General features: G+C 36.2%; 1 protein-coding gene across 1 annotated transcript in view; it reads left to right on the top strand.

Annotated features, from left to right (window-relative positions):
• The window catches only part of tex264a (testis expressed 264, ER-phagy receptor a), a 58,946-nt gene that overhangs the window by 9,252 nt on the left and 28,840 nt on the right, over nt 1-20,854 (top strand). The window contains 1 exon segment of the mRNA XM_057338707.1: nt 4,764-4,985. Within this exon segment, the coding sequence (XP_057194690.1) occupies nt 4,764-4,985 (222 nt within the window).

Consider the following 20,854-nt stretch of genomic DNA (forward strand, 5'->3'; position numbering starts at 1 on the left):
AAAATCATTGCGATTATGACGATTAATTGTCTGTTTTAGAGCTTTGACTTTTAATTCTCATACATTTTTTATTCAGCTTTGAAACGACCATATTGTTCTGAATATAAAGACTATGTTCTTTTTCTTGGAAATACATAGGAAAAACGTACTTAAGGTTTAGGCTTTTACCTGTCAATAATACAGCCGCCAAATACTTGTAAATTGATCAGGAGTGAATTGAAGCCACCATTAAAATGCTATCAGTCATAGAAAAGCTTCTAGTCTGTTTTTTTCTCACTTGCAATTATAAGTTTACTTCTATGTTAATGAGATTTTGTTAGACTGGTTTCCACACTGCAATAATATTAAATTGTACTGCAGGTTATTTTTATGGTATATGCTTTAGTTTTTTTAAAGTGATTGTGTTGTGGTGGTACATTTTACAAGTATTACCATGCTTTAATTACAATATATACAATAAAATATGCAATATGCAGATGCACTACAACACCCCCTAGTGTCTTTTATAGAGATGTGCAATAATTGCGATGATCTGAAACCATCGCGATGAGGTCAAACAATCGCGATGAGACGATTATTTAATAATCGTGACAGCCCTAAGTTTCTGATTCAACAGATTAAACAAACACTGGACTGGATGGAATTGCCACAATGCATGAAGAAATGCGTATTAAAGGCTAAACTTGAGACATCTCTCAATGTCTATGGCTTTATACTGTATAGTCTGTATATTATCTTCAATATAAAATGGGACACAGAAGCTGAGTTCTATGTCAAACTAACTAAATCTTAAATTATTTAATAATCATGCACTGTAAAAACATGTCTGCATGATTGCATAAATTCAGGAGAAGGTTTCTCAAAAGTGCTCCATCAGACGAAATCAGTTTCACCTGCCGAGTTAATACTGTAGAACTTGAATGAATCAAACCAGTACAGTGTTTGTTTCTTTCAAATGACTTTGTTGGCTGGAAACCGTCTGGTTACTGCATCACGTGGCTAGACTTTTGAGATCTTACAATACTGTAAACAAAATATTTCTCACTCAATATTTAAAAGTTTGGATAATACATCATTCAACACTAGGGATGCACGATATTATCTGCACACGGATATTATCGGCCGATATTGGCTTATAAATTAAATATCGTGCATCACTTTTCAACACATGTAATACTTACATGATGGGGTTTTAGATAATACATGTACATTTACATTATGGTTCCTATTTTTGCGCATAACTTATTTTCCTGCACCCATTATATTTATATCTCGCTCTTGAAAGGTTTCTCTCTCATAAGTGGAGTAAGTTTCTTTTGAACTTTCTTTTGAACTAAAATCAAACAAGTACAGCCGTACACTTTTGTTATTGCATATTGATTTAAGGTTGTTTTGCAGATGCTGGAATACTGCATTCAGAATTTTCTATTGAATATCTTTTCTGAATAGGAGTAAAACAGCTTGCCCTAAACACTCATCCATGCAGCTGAATGTGTTCATTTTGGAAGGCAGTCTGAAGATTCGCCTCTAAATTAGTTATCAAGCTCTAAATGATCTGGTGCTGCTAATTTCTGCTATTTTTTGTTGATTCTGCGTCTGGTTTGTGGCAGTCGGGGTGAAGTAGGCATGCAGGTGCCTGTTGAATTTTCATGAGTCTCTTCTTGTGCCCGGGTTGAGTTGCCCTGTCTCTCCACAATTATGCAGATCTGAACACTTTGGGGACTCCTTTGGTATGCAGAAAACTTGCCATTTCCCCGCCGTCGCTTAAAGGGATACTTCACCCAAAAATGAAAATTCCGTCATCATTTACTCACCTTCGAGTTGTTCCAAATGTGTATACATTTCTTTGTTCTGATGAAGACGAAACGGATCTCAACCCCCATTGACTCCCATAGTAGGAAAAAAACAATGGCAGTCAAAAGTGCCCCAGAACTGTTTGCTGTCCTAGATTCTTCCAAATGTCTTCTTTTGTGTTCAACGAACAAAAAAAATGATAAACAAATTTTTCCTACTATGGGAGTCAATGGGGGTCGAGATCTGTTTGGTTATAAGCATTCTTCCACATATCTTTCTCTGTGTTCATCAGAACAAAGAAATGTATACATATTTGGAACAACTCGAAGGTGAGTAAATGATGACAGAATTTTCATTTTTGGGTGAAGTATCCCTTTAAAAGGAGTGACGCGTGCGCGCTCTGAACCCACGGGCGAATTCCCAATAGTCATAGCCCCGTAGGGAAGTCGGGAATAGGCTGTGGGACTGTGAAGATGAAAGGAGTAAATCCTTGTTACATGTCTGCTAATAAAGAATTACCACCTTTTTATTGTTGCACAGCCTTCATATGTCAAAAACCGAGGGCCCTTGCAAAGCCAAAGCACCGAATTGCTTTTGAAAATTGCCTTTCCCTTTTGCGGGTCTCCAGAGGGAATACAGAGATGAAGCCGGGCAGAGGAAGGAAATGTGCTATGTTTTAGTGGCCGTCTTTAGTATCCCAAGGGCAAAGAATGCATTTAAAGACAGCTTCCTACAACATCCAGTTCGAATTATGAGCATGCTAATTGCTAAGCATTCGCAAGATGGACGAGAAAGACCCGTTTATGAACGCAGCTGCACGTATGACTCGGTGCCGTTTTTAGAGGTGCGGTGAACCCTGAATGCACTTCGTGAAGATGTGTAACACGCTGAATTGGTTCTTCTCAGCTTGTGTGGCCAGCGCAGTAACTCAAGCCAATTACGCTGAGAGAACGTGCCCATTAGATGTTCTCTCCCCGTGAAGTTGAATCCGGAGCAGCTGTAGGCGACCTTGATCGTAAATTTGATTCGCGAAGTCTGGGGAACGAATGTGTGCGGTAATCTTTGATTGGCAGTGTGAAAATTAGTTGGTTTGGTTGAGTGCGCTCGGGGTTATTATTTGAATCGGGACTGCGTTTTCTTGTTCGTCTTCATCAGTTGGGTGAATTATTTGACATAAACAGACAAACAGCAAGTGAAGGGAAGTGAATGCGCAGAACTTCTTGCTCCCAGTAATTGCCTGTTGTCTCCTGGGTGCGCTATCTGCCTGAGATTCCTGCTTTATTTACTGACAGTTGTGTAGGAAGGGAGAGATGGAGAGAGACTTGAATACCATCATTAGTTCCCGGCTGGAGGAACAAGCTTTTCATGCTGAGTGGATGGACAAAATGACGATAGAAAGAGAAAGAGAAGCTGACGGAGGGAATTCAGTGGATATTAAGCATTTAAAACAAAACTGCAGGCGCTTTTATGTGTCTGGGTGATGATTTTTGTAGATTTTGCACATTTAATTTGTTTGGTGTTTTTTATAGCTTTTTCCAGTTGTTCCTGTTACATATCAATACTGAAATTTTTAAATCTATCAACAAATTGTAGTTGTTAGTCTTTTATAGGCCTATATGTTTTTTTACACAAATTATCCCTTAGTTTTGGTGTCATTTCCAACAAAACTAGTAATTATTCTATATATTTATGTACAGTTTACAAATGTCATGCATGATTGCATAAAAAAGAAAAGAATTATTGCACATTGTTTTCTGTTTAGTATTTACCTGAGTAGCTTTTTTGACCAAACAGATGTTTAGGTAACAACACACAACAAAAGTTTTTCAAACAATTCAAAAGTTTTTAATACTGTGCATGTTATCCGGATAATCAACAACTATTTTTTAATAGCTTATCCAGTGCTGTAAAAAGAGATTGAATATTTTAATGATTAAATTATGTAATATATAATAATTTAAAACTAGTATGTCATATTTATACATACATTTGTTTGCAAAAAATGTTAAGCCCATTTTTTAGCAATTAAAAAATCATGTTATTTATTATGTTATCGTGATTTTATTGTGTTTTATTTTTGAAAAAAAATCATGATTTTTGAAAATGTTTAAAAACTAGGTTATCTGTTTTTACAAATGATTTCTTCAACCAAATAATTATATAATAATTATAAGCGTATTGAAGTCACATGAAATATGAATATGATATAAGAAAGTTAAGAAAATAAAGGTAAATATCACTTATTTGCATACTTTGTGGTCAAGCTCTTAACAGTGCCCGTAATGAAAGAATCACCCAGATAAAATGAGCCCAGTGTCAGTTCTTTTTAACTGTATGGTGTTCTATGCCGTCAACCTGTAGAGAAAGATAATCTTATCAATGCTCACCAGCACTGACACACAGCAATCTATCTGAATTACGGATGTTATCAGTTCTTTCACCGTATTGGGCGAACAGAAGAACACATGCTAGATAGGTAATATCAACTTAATAAATGCCTTAATTGTTTTGTCATTAATGTTTTAGTGGATCGCAAGCTCTACTGCACAGTGTGAGAAACTGTTTAAACAGTCTTAGACAAGATATGTTAATCTCAGTTGTTATATGTTGCTAGAGACTTCTAGATCTAGAATCATTGAGACAGTGCAAGAGGTCAGACCGATGGAGGGATAACGGTGCTGTTAGTTTGTATTTGAAGACTTTGTTCTGCGGGGAATATTTCAGTTCTCCTACACTTGCATTTGTTTGATACTTGATGGATCGTTTACATGTTTGTGTGCTTTATGTGTGATATTTAAAAACACGTGAGCTAATTAATCTCGTGAAATTTACCTGATCAATTCAACCCAGTCAACTGAATTAATGTGGATCAAGAATAGTTATTACATGTCATTTTCATATGAAGAAATGTCCTATTTCATATTCTTTCTCTCTCTTTCTGTGTGTCTGTCTATCTATCTGTGTGTTAGACCCAGGCAGATGAGTGCCGGTATGTGGTGGGCAGTATACTGAGTGAAGATGAGGAGAAACCTGATGAAGAACTTCAGCGCCTGTATGAGAAGTTAGGCTACAAGATCATCTCCTTCCCAGAAGTCACCTGTGCTGTGACCTCTTCGTTTCCCAACAGATGCTCTCTGTCCCCCTTCTGTGCAGCATATAGAGTTTACCCTGAACTCGATCAGTATGTAAAGGTAACAATTCTATTTCCTTTTCAAAAATATTCATGGCTGAATAACAGATTTATTACAGAATTTGTAATACCAGTAACAAATAATTGTGCCTCCTATGTGCAGGCATTCTGTACACATCTGTATATATTCTTTAAAAATTATATTTTTTCAAAGTAATAAGTTTTACATGGGCAGATTTATTTTTCAATGAGTTTGTAAATACAGTCCAAGGTACCCTAAACTGCTGGTCAATATCTGACCCTGTATCTGATATATAATATATATGTAATGGAAAACTTGCAGGAATGTGTAGGGACCATGTGGTTAAATGGGAGGAAGTGCTTTTATAACTCGTGAATGGACAGATAACTGCATAGAGGCGTGCTGAAGATGCTGTTAATGAGGTCAGTTTGTGTAAGCTTGCTGTCTGCCGTCTCTCAGTAGGAGTTCTGTGTAGCTTGCAGTTCTGTGAGTTAATGTGATGGATCGTGTGCTGCTCACCGTGTGTTAACCTAATGAAGGAAAGCACTTGTGAAAATGTGAGATGTATTCGTTTAGATAGTGTTCCCTTTTCCAGTGCTTTAAAGACTCCATGTGATAACACTTTGCACAAAGTGGTTGTGTAAAACAGTAAATGTATTAACTAACAATGAGCAATATAGTTTTTCAGCATTTATTAATGGGCTAGTTCACCCAAAAATTCAAATTCTGTCATCATTTACTCACCCTCAGATTGTTCCAAACCTGTATAAATTTCTTTGTTCTGCTAAACACAAGAAGATATTTGGAAGAATGAATCAAACGGATCTCATCCCCAATTGACTCCTATAGTATTTATTATTATATAAATATATAATAATTACTCGTTAAATTATTAACTTTTTATAGTATTTAAGATACAAATTGTTTTTATCAAAGGTTTTAGGTCAGATATCAATATCTGTGGTTTAAATACCCATGTGAAGTATCACTTAAACTTTTTAAAGCAGTTTTCCATAGTCGGGTAAGTGAATTGTCACATCCAAAGGGAATTGTCACATCCATAACGGTCAATATTTCTCATAAATTGGTACATGAAAATTCAAATATAACAACTATTTTACGTTCGATAAAGAGCCATCCCTTCTCCATTCGTTGGGTATAAAGTGTGTCCTTTTTGTATCACATCCATAACACATGAACTTTTCCTTCTTTTAAAATAGAAAACTCATGCATTGATGGATATTTTTCTGATGTCTGGACTCTTTCATCAGCCGCTTAGTATATTAGAATCAGAATCAGAATCAGAATCAGAAGAGCTTTATTGCCAAGTGTGCTTGCACACACAAGGAATTTTCTTTGGTGTTGGAAGCTTCTAGTACAGACATTCAACAGTCTAAAAGATTCTAAATTGTGCATATATAAAATAAAGACTATTTTACAGAAAATGGGGGATAATAACATATAAGAGACATTGTACAGGGTAGTATATAGTAGAATAAACATATTAACAGATTGCATATTAACAGATAACTAATTGCATTATTAACAGATGGTTCAGTATTTAAATACATTCTCTGAGAAATTATATTTTAAGTTTTGACTGGAAATGTCACATCCTTAACACTGGAATCGCTCTAATGTTAACACTTACAACTTTTGATTTTAAACAGTAAATGCTGAAATTAAGATTAATATGAATAAATCATGTATAAGTTTTGTTCATTTTTAGTTCATGTTAGTTAATGCATTGACTGTTTGTTAACAAATACAACCTTATTGTAACGTTTTTGCTGTTCACGGTATTGTTTCTTCATCCTAGGGGTTTGCCGGTTCCAAAGGTTAAAGATTGTTGATTTATATTATTTAGATAGGAGTAGTAGTATGTTATTGTTTACAAAATACATTTTAGCTGGCAATGTATTGCTTGATCAGTATCAGAAAACCCCCAGATGGCTGGAAATGCGCATTGGGTTATCAATATGGCGAGCACAGCCAAAACTGGCTGTGATATTGGCGTGACAATCTGTCCTTGGTGCCGTGCCGGCACAGGGGCCAAACAGCCACAGAACAGTCTGCAGCAGATGCTCACTTATTTCCCTTGATGAAAGCGACTTTTCTATCTACGTAATATCCTTAACAGAAGGAGATTTTCTGAGGGTAACACATCAGTTTGTGTTTCCCTACACACAGTACGATATTTAATAAACTGCACTCACAAAAATACTGTATGGATGCAATTTTTCTTACTTTATTGAAGTCATTTTAAACTCAAAGCACTATGCAGTAACAGGTCACTGTACAGTAGCACAAGAATTCCCTAGATATTGACTAAAACTATGATGTAAGAACAGCGAAACCAACCAATTTAACTTGTTCACCTACTCTTGCCTCTCTTTCTCTGACCTTTCTCTCTCTTTTGGTCTCTCTCTGCAATTCACACAAGCAACACACACTCGTCTTTTCTGACCTGGTGTGTCTGAGAGCTTATTAACAACAGTGCAATACTTTCATGACCGGTGTTGTGTGTGAGTGAGCTCAAGATGTCTGGTGCATTATGGGATTGCTTGAGTTTGTAATGCGGTGTATATGGAGTGGCAGTGTACAAAGACAGTACTGAGAAGATGAATAATGAAGAGAGATTCATGAGCGTGTTGTGTGTGTAGGTAGAGACATGTCCTTACAATGATTTATTGCCAGTGGTTCAGGCTTTGAGACCACCACTTCCACACAATACATGTGCAACATTTACATTTAGAAGACACTCGTTTGAAGTCATCGACAACCCTGTGAGCACTCATAAGTCACTGAAATGATTGATGTGTCTGTGTTTTCTTTAGAAAACTGTTACTTATTGTTTCTGTACAACATGTACAACTTTGAGCAAATGTTTTTGCAACCTTTACAGTGGGGTCCAAGTGATAATGTGACTAGTGATTCGAAAACAAACAAACAAACATCAAAAAACTTTTACCACATTCAGCAAATGTATTTCGACATATACACTGGAGTACAAGAGAGATGTGACTAGTACTTTAATTATTAAAAAACAAACAACAACAACAATGTTTTTGCAACGCTTACACTGGGTTCCAATTTTTTTGGAATAAAGAAAACACTTTTACAACATTCATTTGCAAGATAAAGTGATTAGTGATTTTTAGTCATTTAAAAACAAACAAAATTCTTACAAAGTTTAGCAAATGTTTTTGGAACATTTACACTGGGGTCAAAGAGAGATAACGTGACTAGTGATTTTTTTGGAATAAAAAACGTAGGATTTTCGTACTTAAAAATAACATTGTTTTATGCTACATTTGATTAAAATGTTGAAATTATGTTTCCAGCATAAAACCTTTTAGTCAAGTTTATAAATAGATTTTTTTAAATGTAAGATTTTCTTGATTCCAATTTTTTATTTATTAAATCTGCAATTTGTAACTTTTTCTTCTCCATCCCAGTCTGAAACATAAAATTGCTGATTACTTTATATACATTTCTTTATGTTATTCAAATGCGGAAATTATGTTTCCAGCATAAAAGCTTTTTAGTCAAGTTTATAAATAGATTTGTACAAATTTTGGATTTTCTCGATTTCCAAGCTACAATTTGTAACTTTTGCTTCTTTATCGCCTTCTCTGTCTTTAACATAAAATTGCAGATTACTTTATATACATTTCTTTGCGTTATTCAAATGTAAAAATTATGTTTTAGTCAAGTTTATAAATAGATTTATACAAATTTAGGATTTTCTCGATTCCAATTTTTGGTAGCACTTTATTTTACAGTCCTGTTTCCCATACACATACTTTGTATTTATTACAGTAAACATTATAACTGGGTAATAACTAGGTACTAAACCTGAACCTACCCCCCTAAACCTAACCTTATCCCATGTAGTTACTTTAAATTACCCAGTACATTCTTAGGGAAGTACACTGTACAGTACACTATAGGAACACATACTGTAAAATAAAGTGCAACCTAATTTTTTCTTTCTTAAAGCTGCAATTAGTAACTTTTGCTTCTTTATCGCCATCTCTGTCTGAAACATAAATTTGTTGATTATATACATTTCTTTGCATTAGCTGTCAAACTGTACTTCTCATCTGTAAGTCACATCTGACAGCTCAATTTATAAATCATTGTTATAAGCTTCAGATTGATGTAAGGTAGAAGACCATTTGAACTCTGTTTTATGTACTTGATCGATAACTGTTTTTTTATTTTTAACCAAAACAAACCTTAATGATGAGGACTAGAACATTCCCCTCCTTTAAGAATATTTCCAAACTAGTTCTACAGTAGCATGTCTGCATTTCTCTCTCCCGCAGAGATGACATGTGTTGGGCTCATGTTGATTCTCTGCCAAGTGTGGGGAGGTGTGGTCTCTTGTGGCGTGGGTCAAACACTGAACCTCACAGTGCCAAACATAACCTAGATTTCTCTTTTCATGTGTCCTCTTCATTGAGCAATCCTCTTTATTTATGTTCCTCCTTTGCTTCACTACTCTCCTTATTTTCCTTTCTCTCCATCCAGTTTTGACATCATTCTTCTATAAATCATATGTCCACCCTCTATCACTAGTAGACACGGACACATTCTCCAAGAGGCCGGGCCCTTTCTGAAGATGATAAACATGTACGTGCACGCAGACCATCTGTTAGACAGCGAGGGGGCAGAATCTCCTGCACCCACATAGCAGCCCACGCCAAAGAAACGCTGCCGAAACAGAAGATTTGGGCAGTCCCATTACACTGTAACAGGGCTTTCATGTTGCGTGTGTGTTTTGAGTGTGTGTGGGTATGTGAGTAACCCGTCACAGGGCATTGGAAGTGTGTTTCTAGACAGTCACCGCTGACTGTTGGCGGATTGAGTAAACCTGTTGAAAAAGGGTGAGGGATTAAAATAGAAATGATGAACCATATTAGATGTAATTATCTGAACCTTAATAGAAATCCCTTAATGCAACTCTGCACATGTGCACTTTTATACAGTTTATTGGAGCAACCTGATTGGACCAGACATAATAAGACCAATAGCGTGAGTTTGGGGACTGTATGTTAAAACAATGAAAACCGAGGGAATGCAGTTCTGTTTAGTATGCCTGTAGTGGTGTAAAATAACACATGAGTAAAAATGAAACGAAGTTCAGCATTCAAAAGTAAATAAAAAAAAAGGAAGATAATCAAGATATAAATATAAATATAATATATTCTATCTATATGTATGCAAGAGCAGTTTTCATTACAGTCATACGTGTTAATAATGTCAAGCAATGCTATCTCGAGATGACTCCACCCACTTTGGCTGTTACCTGAACGATACTGATTTCCTGTTTCCCTCTGGTTCAATCAGTTTATGAATAATTCAGGTGTGTCCTTCCTCATACTCTTTGATGTTATTATTTGTTGAATTAAACATGGAAAATTGGTTGTGGTTGTACATGGCATTAATATTTAAAGAGCTTTTCACTGTGTGGGCAGCTGGAAAGGATGTGTGGTGAATTCGAGGGGCAAAAAATGAATCGAATGAAAATATGAATGAAATCAAGTGACACTTCTTGAGAAATTTCCATTTCAAAAGTGAAAATTTTACATTATTTTTTTGTAGCATTTATTTTCTTTGTGAGGTCGTGCCACATGTACGTGCACCAGAAAAATCACGTGCTTCTCCACTGCTGTCATGATACGATGGTCTGTGTCGTATGGTAATACCATGGGACTGAATAAGAATCACATACATATACCAAGGTACCAAAACACTTGTTGAATTGACAACATTCAAGGTTTAATTCAACCATCTTTATGCAAACTAATAAAACTGAATAGATCTGTCACAGAAAAATAAGCTGAATTTTAACATAAAAATATATTTTATTTAAAAATGAACAGTATATAGCCAGCTTTACGATATATATCTTAATAGCTTTATGATACAAATCTTAAAGTTTTTCTATATGAGCGATATGAGCTTCTTCTATTTATTGTTACACCCCTAATAAATACCACAATAAAAATAAAAAAAGAGTAATGTGAACATACCAATCGAGCATGGTCATCGCGTTTCTACCATGGTGAAAACATGGTTAAACTAGGAAAAGCACCAAAAAAGTTCAAAAACAGCCTAATTTACGAAGTAAAAATATGTTGACAAACAGTAACATTTTACCAAATGGAACACAGCAAAGTCGGTTTATTTATATTTGTATATAAACAATATGCTGATATTACTTTACAAAAACAAATGACAGTACACAGTACATAGGACATAAACTGATTATATATAATATATTAATTTAGACTGTAGTTATAATAGTTAAGTTTTTAGTTAAAAATGTTTATTATTAGTTCTTATGTGTTTTTAGGCAATTTTATTATGTTGTAATTTACATATAATCCCAAATTACCCACTCACGTCTCTCTTTTGTTGTGTAAGCGGAGAAGTATTACATGTAACAATATAATAATATAATTTAACATAACTACAAGCAATTCCTGTCACGTTTGTTGGTGATGTTCAGCTCCTTGCGAGCCCTGGTGAAAAAGGATAAAGACAGCTCAATGCATTCCTATCGGTTAATAATGTCATGAACAAGCGGCAACCTTCCGAACTCTCTCGTGAAGGCAACACGGCAGTGCAGTAAACTGCAATTCATCGACTGGCCGCTAAAGACTGGCTCCAAAAGAGAGCAGAATCTCATTGAGGCCCATGTTAAAATGGGCAACTTTACAGCAAAAAAAATGTTTACAGCCTGGTACAAAAACGATTTTGGTCTATATAGCTACCTTCATGACAACTGTGAGGAGGGTGATTTTTTTTATAACTCATCCATTTAACTTATATTAGGTGCGTGGCCACTTGAGTTACAAGTGGTTTCAGCAACCATGTGCCTCAGCTCCAACCACGTCCCGTCTCTTTGCCCATTTTTAATTATCCGGGAGTGATGTGCTGCTAAGACGGCTCCGCCCACTTTATGCTTCAAAACAGCTCCCCAGAAACCTACGAGTGACGTCACGGACACTACATCCATGTTTTATACAGTCTATGGTTATGAAGTGTATTGACCACACACTTAATGAGAGAAAGGAAAAGAGCATATAGCGGTAAAAGGAGAGATAGTGAAACTGATGACCACAGGCTCCCCTTTCATGGTGTATCTGGCCCCTCTAGAGGGGATGTGGGTGGGGGGGCTGACAGACAGACCGTTAGAGCTGTTTGATGCTCACAGGTAGCTCTGAATCTTTAATGAGACACCCCTTTACCACGACATGCTTTTTTTTCCCTTTCCCTGACCGTGCCTGCATGGTCTCTTTGGCATCACCATCTAATTTGCATATTTACAATAATAGTCAGATTAACCTTTAATATGTAGTGCTATTATGTTACCTGCACTTTCCCGTTTGCTAGAAAGGTACTGCTTTAATACAAAATAACCGCCCAGACACAAAATTTGTGGACAAATTGTTTTTAGCTGTTTGCTGAGATTAAGTCTGTTGCTTCTATAATGCCTGTCACAAAGTAGAGGCATTTTCCACACAGCACTCCGAAAATTCCTCACAGCACCTGTAATACCAGATTTAAGTGGCAATCTGTCTCACCTAACCACTTGTGATCACTTCAACCGAGACGGATGTTGATAGCGAGTGTGTATGTTTCTTTCCTTCTTAGTAAAGTGTAAGTTTAAGTATGTTGCAGTAACAGACTCAAGGCGGTCTGTTACCCAGCGCTCAGCAGAAATGATCTGCACCATTTTGTTGTCTTTCTGCACAGAGAAGAGAGACGGTTCTTACATTGGGCCAACGAGTGAGTTTCAGTGAGTCAGATAGACAGATAGTCAATGACCTAATCAGTGAGCGAGCCAGTTTGTGTGTGCGTATGCATTCTTGCGACGGTATGCCAGATATGGCTTCTTCATAAATAATCCTGTATTCTGGAAGCATGCACATACAGTGTTTTCATTGGCTCATATTGTCTATGTTTACCTGAAACGCTAAAGCCTGAATCGGAATCAAAGATGTGTCCAGCAATGACCCATGGTGTGCTTTGTAGTGAAAGCTTAAGATCCTGTTTTGGATATGTTCACGATACTTTCTTCTTGAGGTTATGGAAAGTTCAGATGAAGATTCCTTCAGGCTAAAGTGATTTGCAGGATAGGAAAATAGTGATTCGATCTAAATAAAGTACAGTTAGAGGCTCAACTACCCAACATATTCAAAATAGTAAACATTAAATATAGTTTAGATTAAATTAAAACCAAAAATGTACTGTAATGGTATTATGGTTCTATATAATGATACCAAAGGACTTCATGATGTTTAATTTTTGTATCATGGTATTTAAATTCCCATTCCCAATATCCCATTATTATTTACATAAGGTACTAATGTGGTATTTTTTATTCTTTATTTTACCCAGTAATTCTTCTTACCCCTGGCTCTTCATTTTTGGTACAATGTGTTATTCAGTTTACTTTATACTGTATTTTTACTATTATTTGTCTCAGACCTTTTTTTCTGGTAGTTAGTTCACACTTTCTACTTTATCATTTGATTTCTAGGTCGACTGATGAATTTCAAGGTTCTTTTGTTTTGCTTTTCTTCTGTGAGATTATAATTCGCACGCCTCAAAAAAATGAGTGACCAATGACCATGCTCGCCTAAAATGTAGTAAAAACAACTTTTTTGGCTTTCCTAAAGGAACTGTTGCAAGATAAACATTTCTGTCATGTCTTATGGTGTTCAAACTCTGTATGACTTTCTTTCCTCTGTGGAACACAAAAGGCGACATGACGGCCTGTCACCACTCACTTTCATAGAAAAAAGTACTTTGAAGCGAATACGGACTAAGGCTGTCAGTTTTTAACATTCTCAACATACAGGTTTGGAACAACATGAGAGTAAGAGGCAAGTAAGAGATGCCAGATATTTTTTAAGGGATCTATCACTTTAAGCTTAGAACACGATATTGGCTGAAAATAACAATGTTCAAGCATGTTGAGAATGAGATGTGGTGGATTGTGACCCACGCGGTTCTGCCTGGAGACCAATACAGAGACTGTGAGAAGATTGTGGGATTTGTGTTAACCACTGATCCCATTTACTATCTACTGTGCTGAGGTGATAAGTTGATGCCGGTGACGGATGATACCCAGAGGGAGTCTGCTTTAGGGGTCAGACCAACACTCCCTTTTCTCACATTTGTAGAGCACAAATTGGTGTCGGCGTGGTAATTCTGGTCCCCAAAATCCATGCAAAGCAACAAACACATACACATGCGTGTCATGTTATAGCAAAACTCGTATATAATTTAAGTAGTTTAAAGGGACAGTTCCCCCAAAAATGTGTTATCATTTACTCACCCTCAAGTTGTTCCAAATCTGTGAAAATGTCTTTGTTCTGATGAACACAGAGAAGGTTATTTGGACGAATGCTTGTAACCAAACAGTTCTTGGCCACCATTGACTCCCATAGTAGGAAAAATTACAATTGTAGCCAAAAGTGCCCCAGAACTGTTTGCTTTCCTACATTCTTCAAAATATCTTCTTTTGTGTTCAACAGAGCAAAGAAATGTACAAAAGCAACTTTTCCTACTATGGTGGCCAATAACTTTTTGGTTACAAGCATTCTTCCAAATATCTTTCTCTGTGTTAATCGAAAGAAATTAATTAAACAAGTAAATTAATACAGATTTGGAACGACTTGAGGTTGAGTAAATAAAGACAGAATTTTCATTTTTGGGTGAACTGTTCCTTTGAGACTTGTTCTGCTTGACAGTTGTTCTAGAAAGTGTTTTTTTATTTTCCCATTAAAAAGAAGAAAATATGATTCAGGTTTTTCACTATTATTTTTCTGAGTATAAGTATATCTGTAGCACTGGGTTGTTTTGAAAAGCAGGTTTGTCTTGTTGGCTGTATTACAGAAATGTACCATTTTAATACTATTAGTACCATGGTAAAACCATGTTTTTTAGTACCCCTGTAATTTACAAACATTCACTTCCCTGATTTCTAAGTACCATTGTTTTACCTTCCAAGTACCATCAGTTCACAACTGTCCCACCACATTTGGCACACATCTGTTTTGAGAAAGATAAGCCAACTCTGCTTAATTATTGTCTGTCTGTTTCTTATTGCTTGACATCTAGGTCCTCAGTTTAATTCTTTGTTTCCTTCGTATGATTTAGTTCTGGTGAGATCAATAGGCCTTCAGAGAAATGCATGTGACTGAAGTCTGAGCGTTTACTTAATCATCTTTTATTGCATTGGCGGGACTCAACAATGCAAGACCATAATGCTCTCGCAATGTTCCTTAAAGGGATACTTCACCCAAAAATTAAAATTCTGTCATCATTTACTCACCTTCGAGTTGTTCTAAATCTGTATACATTTCTTTGTTCGGATGAACACAGAGAAAGATATTTGAAAGAATGCGTATAACCAGACAGATTTTGCCCCCAATTGACCACCATAGTAGGAAAAAATACAATGGTAGTCAAAAGTGCTCCAGAACTGTTTGCTGTCCTACATTTTTCAAAATTAGTGATCGACCGCTATTGTTTTTTTAAAACAGATACAGATACTGATTATTTGCATGTTTATGTGCCCGATATGCAGAACAGATGTTTATTTACTGTTATACTTCTGTTTTTGACACACTGATTACAACACAACTGAACAAACTATTTTATTTAGAACAATCCCTCCCTCCTTGCATACAAAGCAAAACATTTGCATCTATACACCAATAAATTGAGGGGTCTGAAAGAGTGAAAATAAAGTGCACTGTTACTAAAGTGTCTTTGTTCAAAAATAAATAATTGTAACCAATTAAAAAGTAAATAGAGGGGTCTGAAACACAAACACTGCACCAAACTCATTGGTAGGGACCGAGGACTCGCGCGCACACACACGGAGCTCATCGAGAAAGAGAGCGCATGCGAACACGGGAGAGCGGACGCGCGTCAACTCACATCACACAGGTCAGGAAAGAGAGAAGACACGGAAGCGCTGTTTATCTTTTAGTTAATCGATCACAGATACAGCCACTATCACGGACAGATAAAAAAATACAAAATGTGACGCCGAATAAGTAAATGCATTGTATGGGAAACACTGATGGAATTATACATTGTCATGAAAGTAACAAACAAAACGGCATATAAATCATTGCATATCTCAACTGGTATGTTACGTTGATAATATTTTTGTCAGTCTTATTGAATACCTGCGGACAAAGCACTCTTTATATATGCAATTACTAACGTTACATTCAAACTGCGATCGCTTGTGGAGATAATAATGATTAATTCCACAGGGCTGTATTTATTTAAATGTTTATTAGTGTAATAATGGTTATATAGTCGATGAAAGTATAATTTAGGGTGTTTTAAACAAGTTAATCTTGTTAAAAAGTTAGCTACATGCGGAGGCATCAACCTGGTGAGTGAACAGCAATATGAATGATGAGCATAGACAACAAAGGTAATTAAATTCAGCTCTTTTATTCCCAACATGAATTAATTTATCGGTCGATCTCTATTCAAAATGTCTTATTTTGTGTTCAACAGAACAAAAAAATGATAAAGTATTTTTTCCTACTATGGGTGTCAATGGGGGGCGAGATCTGTTTGGTTATAAGCATTCTTCCAAATATCTTTCTCTGTGTGCATCAACAACTCGAAGGTGAGTAAATGATGACAGAATTTTCATTTTTGGGTGATGTATCCCTTTAATGCATGTTAAACTTCTCAGGTCGTAGAAAAACAAGGTTCATTGCTGAGGTGTGGACAGATGACCATAAATTTTTATGTGGGTGGTTAGTTTTTGTTGGATAGATTAACGTATAAAATGATATTATAAAGTACTATGTGATCAAATAAGGTGATATAAAATAATATTGATAAAATATTGATTTAACAGTCCGAGAACACACAAAATCATGATTTGACTCACTTTTGCCATGTTGTAAAATTGTCCCCGACGCCCATTTAATATCCGTAATAAGCCTTCACACAGCGCTGTCCATCATCAGAGATATTTAAAGAGACATAAATCACATCCCATTTTGCTTAACTACAGTCATTAAAGTCCAGAACACAATGCTGGTGTCCCAAAAACCCCAAAAAGGGTTTTTTCACATTCAGATTGGTGAGCGGGCCGCTGGCTGTAATTGTTGATTATGGGGGGTAGAAGTTTAGGACACCGGTCAAGCAGAGAAGATTTTAGGTACACGATGGCGGGGATGGGCGGAAATCACAGGCTTCCCAACCCGTAATTAAACAATGCATTTCTGCAGCGTGATTTTCATCTTTAACAATTAAACTCAGACTTTAAAATGAAAGGACTGGAAAAAGGGTTTTTATCGCACCGTAAAATTGAATTCGCTTCATGCTTTGATTGAAGTTTTGTGTCTCTTGACCTCTCCAGCACAAAAACAAATTAATATATTGTACAATTATAAATCAGGCCATTAAAATTAGCTACCAAACAGATAGTAAAGATACATCCCTATGTGGATGATAGCATTGTTTGGTGTTATAAATTATGCATTTAAAATATGAAAATAAATCGCGTTTTAAAGAGCAACTGTGATGAGTAATACCTTTTAATTAAAGGAATGTTATTATTATGCTGTTCTTTTGTGTACTGTATTTAGGCAAAAAACATCAAATGACTTGTTAATAATAATTGTTTATTGTAATACTCATGAAATGACATTAACAGGTTTTATATTCATATTCTAAAGGTTTTACATACGTATATTTGAAAAACCTTTATTCATGTTGTACAAGTAGATTTGAAGTCTTCAGTTTCTCATAAGATGATTCGTGTTTTCTCTTGATTGAGTGTATGAGCGTGTGTTTGTGTGCAGGCACTGATTGTACGATGTTGATTAAAACCTGTGACCCTGCGGCTTCCCCATCAGATGCTTTTGTTCACTGTTATGCTGGAGGAGAGAAGAGGTGGACTTTCATCTTCAGATTTTCATTGCCTTGAACGTGAGGGTGTTTGTTCAGCATCTTGTTTGGTTTTGTGGATGATGTGCAGGCAGTGTGTTGGTTTGCTGCTTTTTTATGAGGCATAGAGCCCAACAATGCAAGTTGTGGTGTTACTGAGGCACCTGATTTAATCGTGAAGACCAATTGAATATGTTTTTGTAGCGGTTGCTGTCACAGAATTTGCCGAGCCCTAATCTAATCTGTGTTGCAGCGATCACCGGCGACTGGAATTAATAGAAACGTATGAGTGGAGATGATAGTGAGATCATTTAGAAGTGTGTCTGCATGATCGATGTTCATTAGAGGAAACATGGAGACTCGTGTTACCCGGCGGGCATCCCATTTAAAGTTTCATCATAAAATCAAATGGTCCTTTTTTGTCTGTGGAGCACAAATTATTTTAAAGAATGCAGACGCAGTTCGTTGTTATTTCATAAATCAATATTTCTTGCAGTGGAAAGAGCTAACAGGTAACAGTCTCAGAACTTTGGTTAACGTTCTCTTAAAGTATTCTCAAAGATAAAAAGATAAAAGACAAAAACATTCCTGCAGTAATGTTAAAAGAGCGTGTGTCATTGCTAAACATTCTAAAAACGTTGATATAATAATGTTGTTCTTATGTTGTTAGTAGAGGTCGACCGATTCATCGTTTTTGCCGATTAATCGGCACCGATAACGATAATTTGAACTATCGGCTATCGGCAATAATCCCCACCGATAATTTTTCCTGGTTGCGTTTGATCCAGACGCAGCAGGGAAAGCTCTACTGTGATACGCAGGTGGAGAGTTCCGAGTATAGTGTAAAACAGTGACCTCTAGAGGTGGAAATAAAACTAACAGCCTGTTTGGTTTGGAGCTGCACAGTTTATGGTTTGGAGACGCGAGACCACAGTCTGCACGGAGCGGAATACATCAGAAGGGGATTTAAAAGTTTCGCAATGACAATGTAGAGCCAGTTGCAGTAAACATGATGTTAAAAAGTAATTAATTTATTAACTATATGCTGCATTTAATGGGGAACAGCAGTATTTTTGCCGACAGGGCTGAGAGCGCGCTAACATTAGTAGCCTGTTAACGTTAGCTTCAGAAGTTATAACATGGTTACAAAAATGTTTAAATGTTATTATTGTAACTATGGATAGGCATTTGTGAGTATTGTGTGTGTGTGTGTGCGTGAGATCCGCCTCCGAAATAGAAAACAGACGACAGAGACAGCACGAACGGCTAATGTTAATGACATTCGTTTTAATGTTAACAAACACGCATGTGAGCACGACAGTATATATTGTAAAACATTATAATGGATCCGTCATTCTGCTAGTTTGGTGCCAAGAATGTTTTAAATTATTAAAATTTTAGAAATTACCTACTTATTATTTTGTTTAAATCATACACTGGAGTTTAATATTTATGTGTTTTATTTAAAAGTACAATACAGTTTAGTGGTTCAAGCAACGTGTTTATTGATGTAATACACTTCATTGCTAATTTACCTTGTGTGTTTTTTTATTTGAAATAAAACACTAAAAAAACTATCGGTAATTAATTGTTATCGGTAGGCACTGACCACATAGTTATCGTTATCGGCAAAATCCAATATCGGTCGACGTCTAGTTGTTAGTGGATTGTTTAAATTTAATGGAAATGTTAGCAAAACGTTCTTAGAACCTTTTTTATTAGTTCGGATATGGGTTTGGAACAACATGAGGGTGAGTAAATGATGACGAAATAAAAAATGAATTGCTTTTTTAACCATCCTTTTATTCATCCAGGGACCTGAACAGTATTTGTCAGACGGAGTTTGGCAGTATTTGTCATGCCTATGTAAAGACCCGTGGACCAAACCTGCTATTACTGTCTCAATGCCTATTTCTCTTTGTCAGTCTTCAATTACTGTTGTTGGAAATCAAACAGAAACTAAAAATACCTATTCTTTAACATCCGAGCCAGTCTTTATTTACGAGTGATGTGTGCCACTTTATTCAAAGATAAAATATGTACTCCTTTTTCAGAGTCAACCGCAAGTAAGCCACTATCCATTTAAACTATATGTAGAACTACTGTATTTAAAACTATGCAAAAGTATCAGGTATAAATTTGACTTAACCAGACAAAACCGTTCAAAATTCAAATGCTGTTCCTTTTCTTTATTGAGCTCATGGTCATTATTATTATTATGTTGACAAAGTTCAAAAGAATCTCTGCAGTGTCCTGTCTATTCCCTCCATATCAGATCTAGCCTCAAATATCACATTAGCATCTCCAAAAGAGCTTCTCTATTCACGCTGTACCCTTACAGGGGTTCAAACCCTCCCTCACTTTTGCCATCCTTACTATTCAATCTCTATTCACTTATTGCTCATTGCAGTTCTCGTGTCCCTGTGGTCTCTGAGGAAAACTCTTTGTGTTTGTCAGGCTTTAGCATTTAAGAGCTGCCGAGGTGGCCATTTTGTTTTTATCCAGATTTAGATAAATCGTTGCGTAGTTTGAATATAGCTAAATTCTCATCATTGTGTCTTTTTTGCGACATTTGGTAGTGTTCAATCTGCCAGCACCTTTCTGTTGGCATCAAGCCTGCCTACAGAAAGTGAATTTAAATGCTATCAGTTATGATGTTTTGAAGCGACCTTTTCAACACCATCGAGGCAGTTTGAAGCGTTTGATGCTAGATACTATTGTGGCACAGTGTGCAGTGGGAGAGCGCTCTTTTTGTTCCTGTGTCGAATAGGATGAACCTTTAGGTCCCATATGAATCCTTAGTGAGTCTAATAGAATATTAAAGTAAAGCTATGCTCTTTTACTTTGGGGTGAGTTGTTGCTAAGGCATCATCCACAAAGATGTTCCTTACCAAGTTCATTGCAGTACATTCTGGGATTGAATAGGATGTTACCTAGAATTTGATAGTGCACCA

Source organism: Triplophysa rosa, linkage group LG7 (genome assembly GCF_024868665.1).
Source record: "Triplophysa rosa linkage group LG7, Trosa_1v2, whole genome shotgun sequence".
Lineage (NCBI taxonomy): Eukaryota > Metazoa > Chordata > Actinopteri > Cypriniformes > Nemacheilidae > Triplophysa > Triplophysa rosa.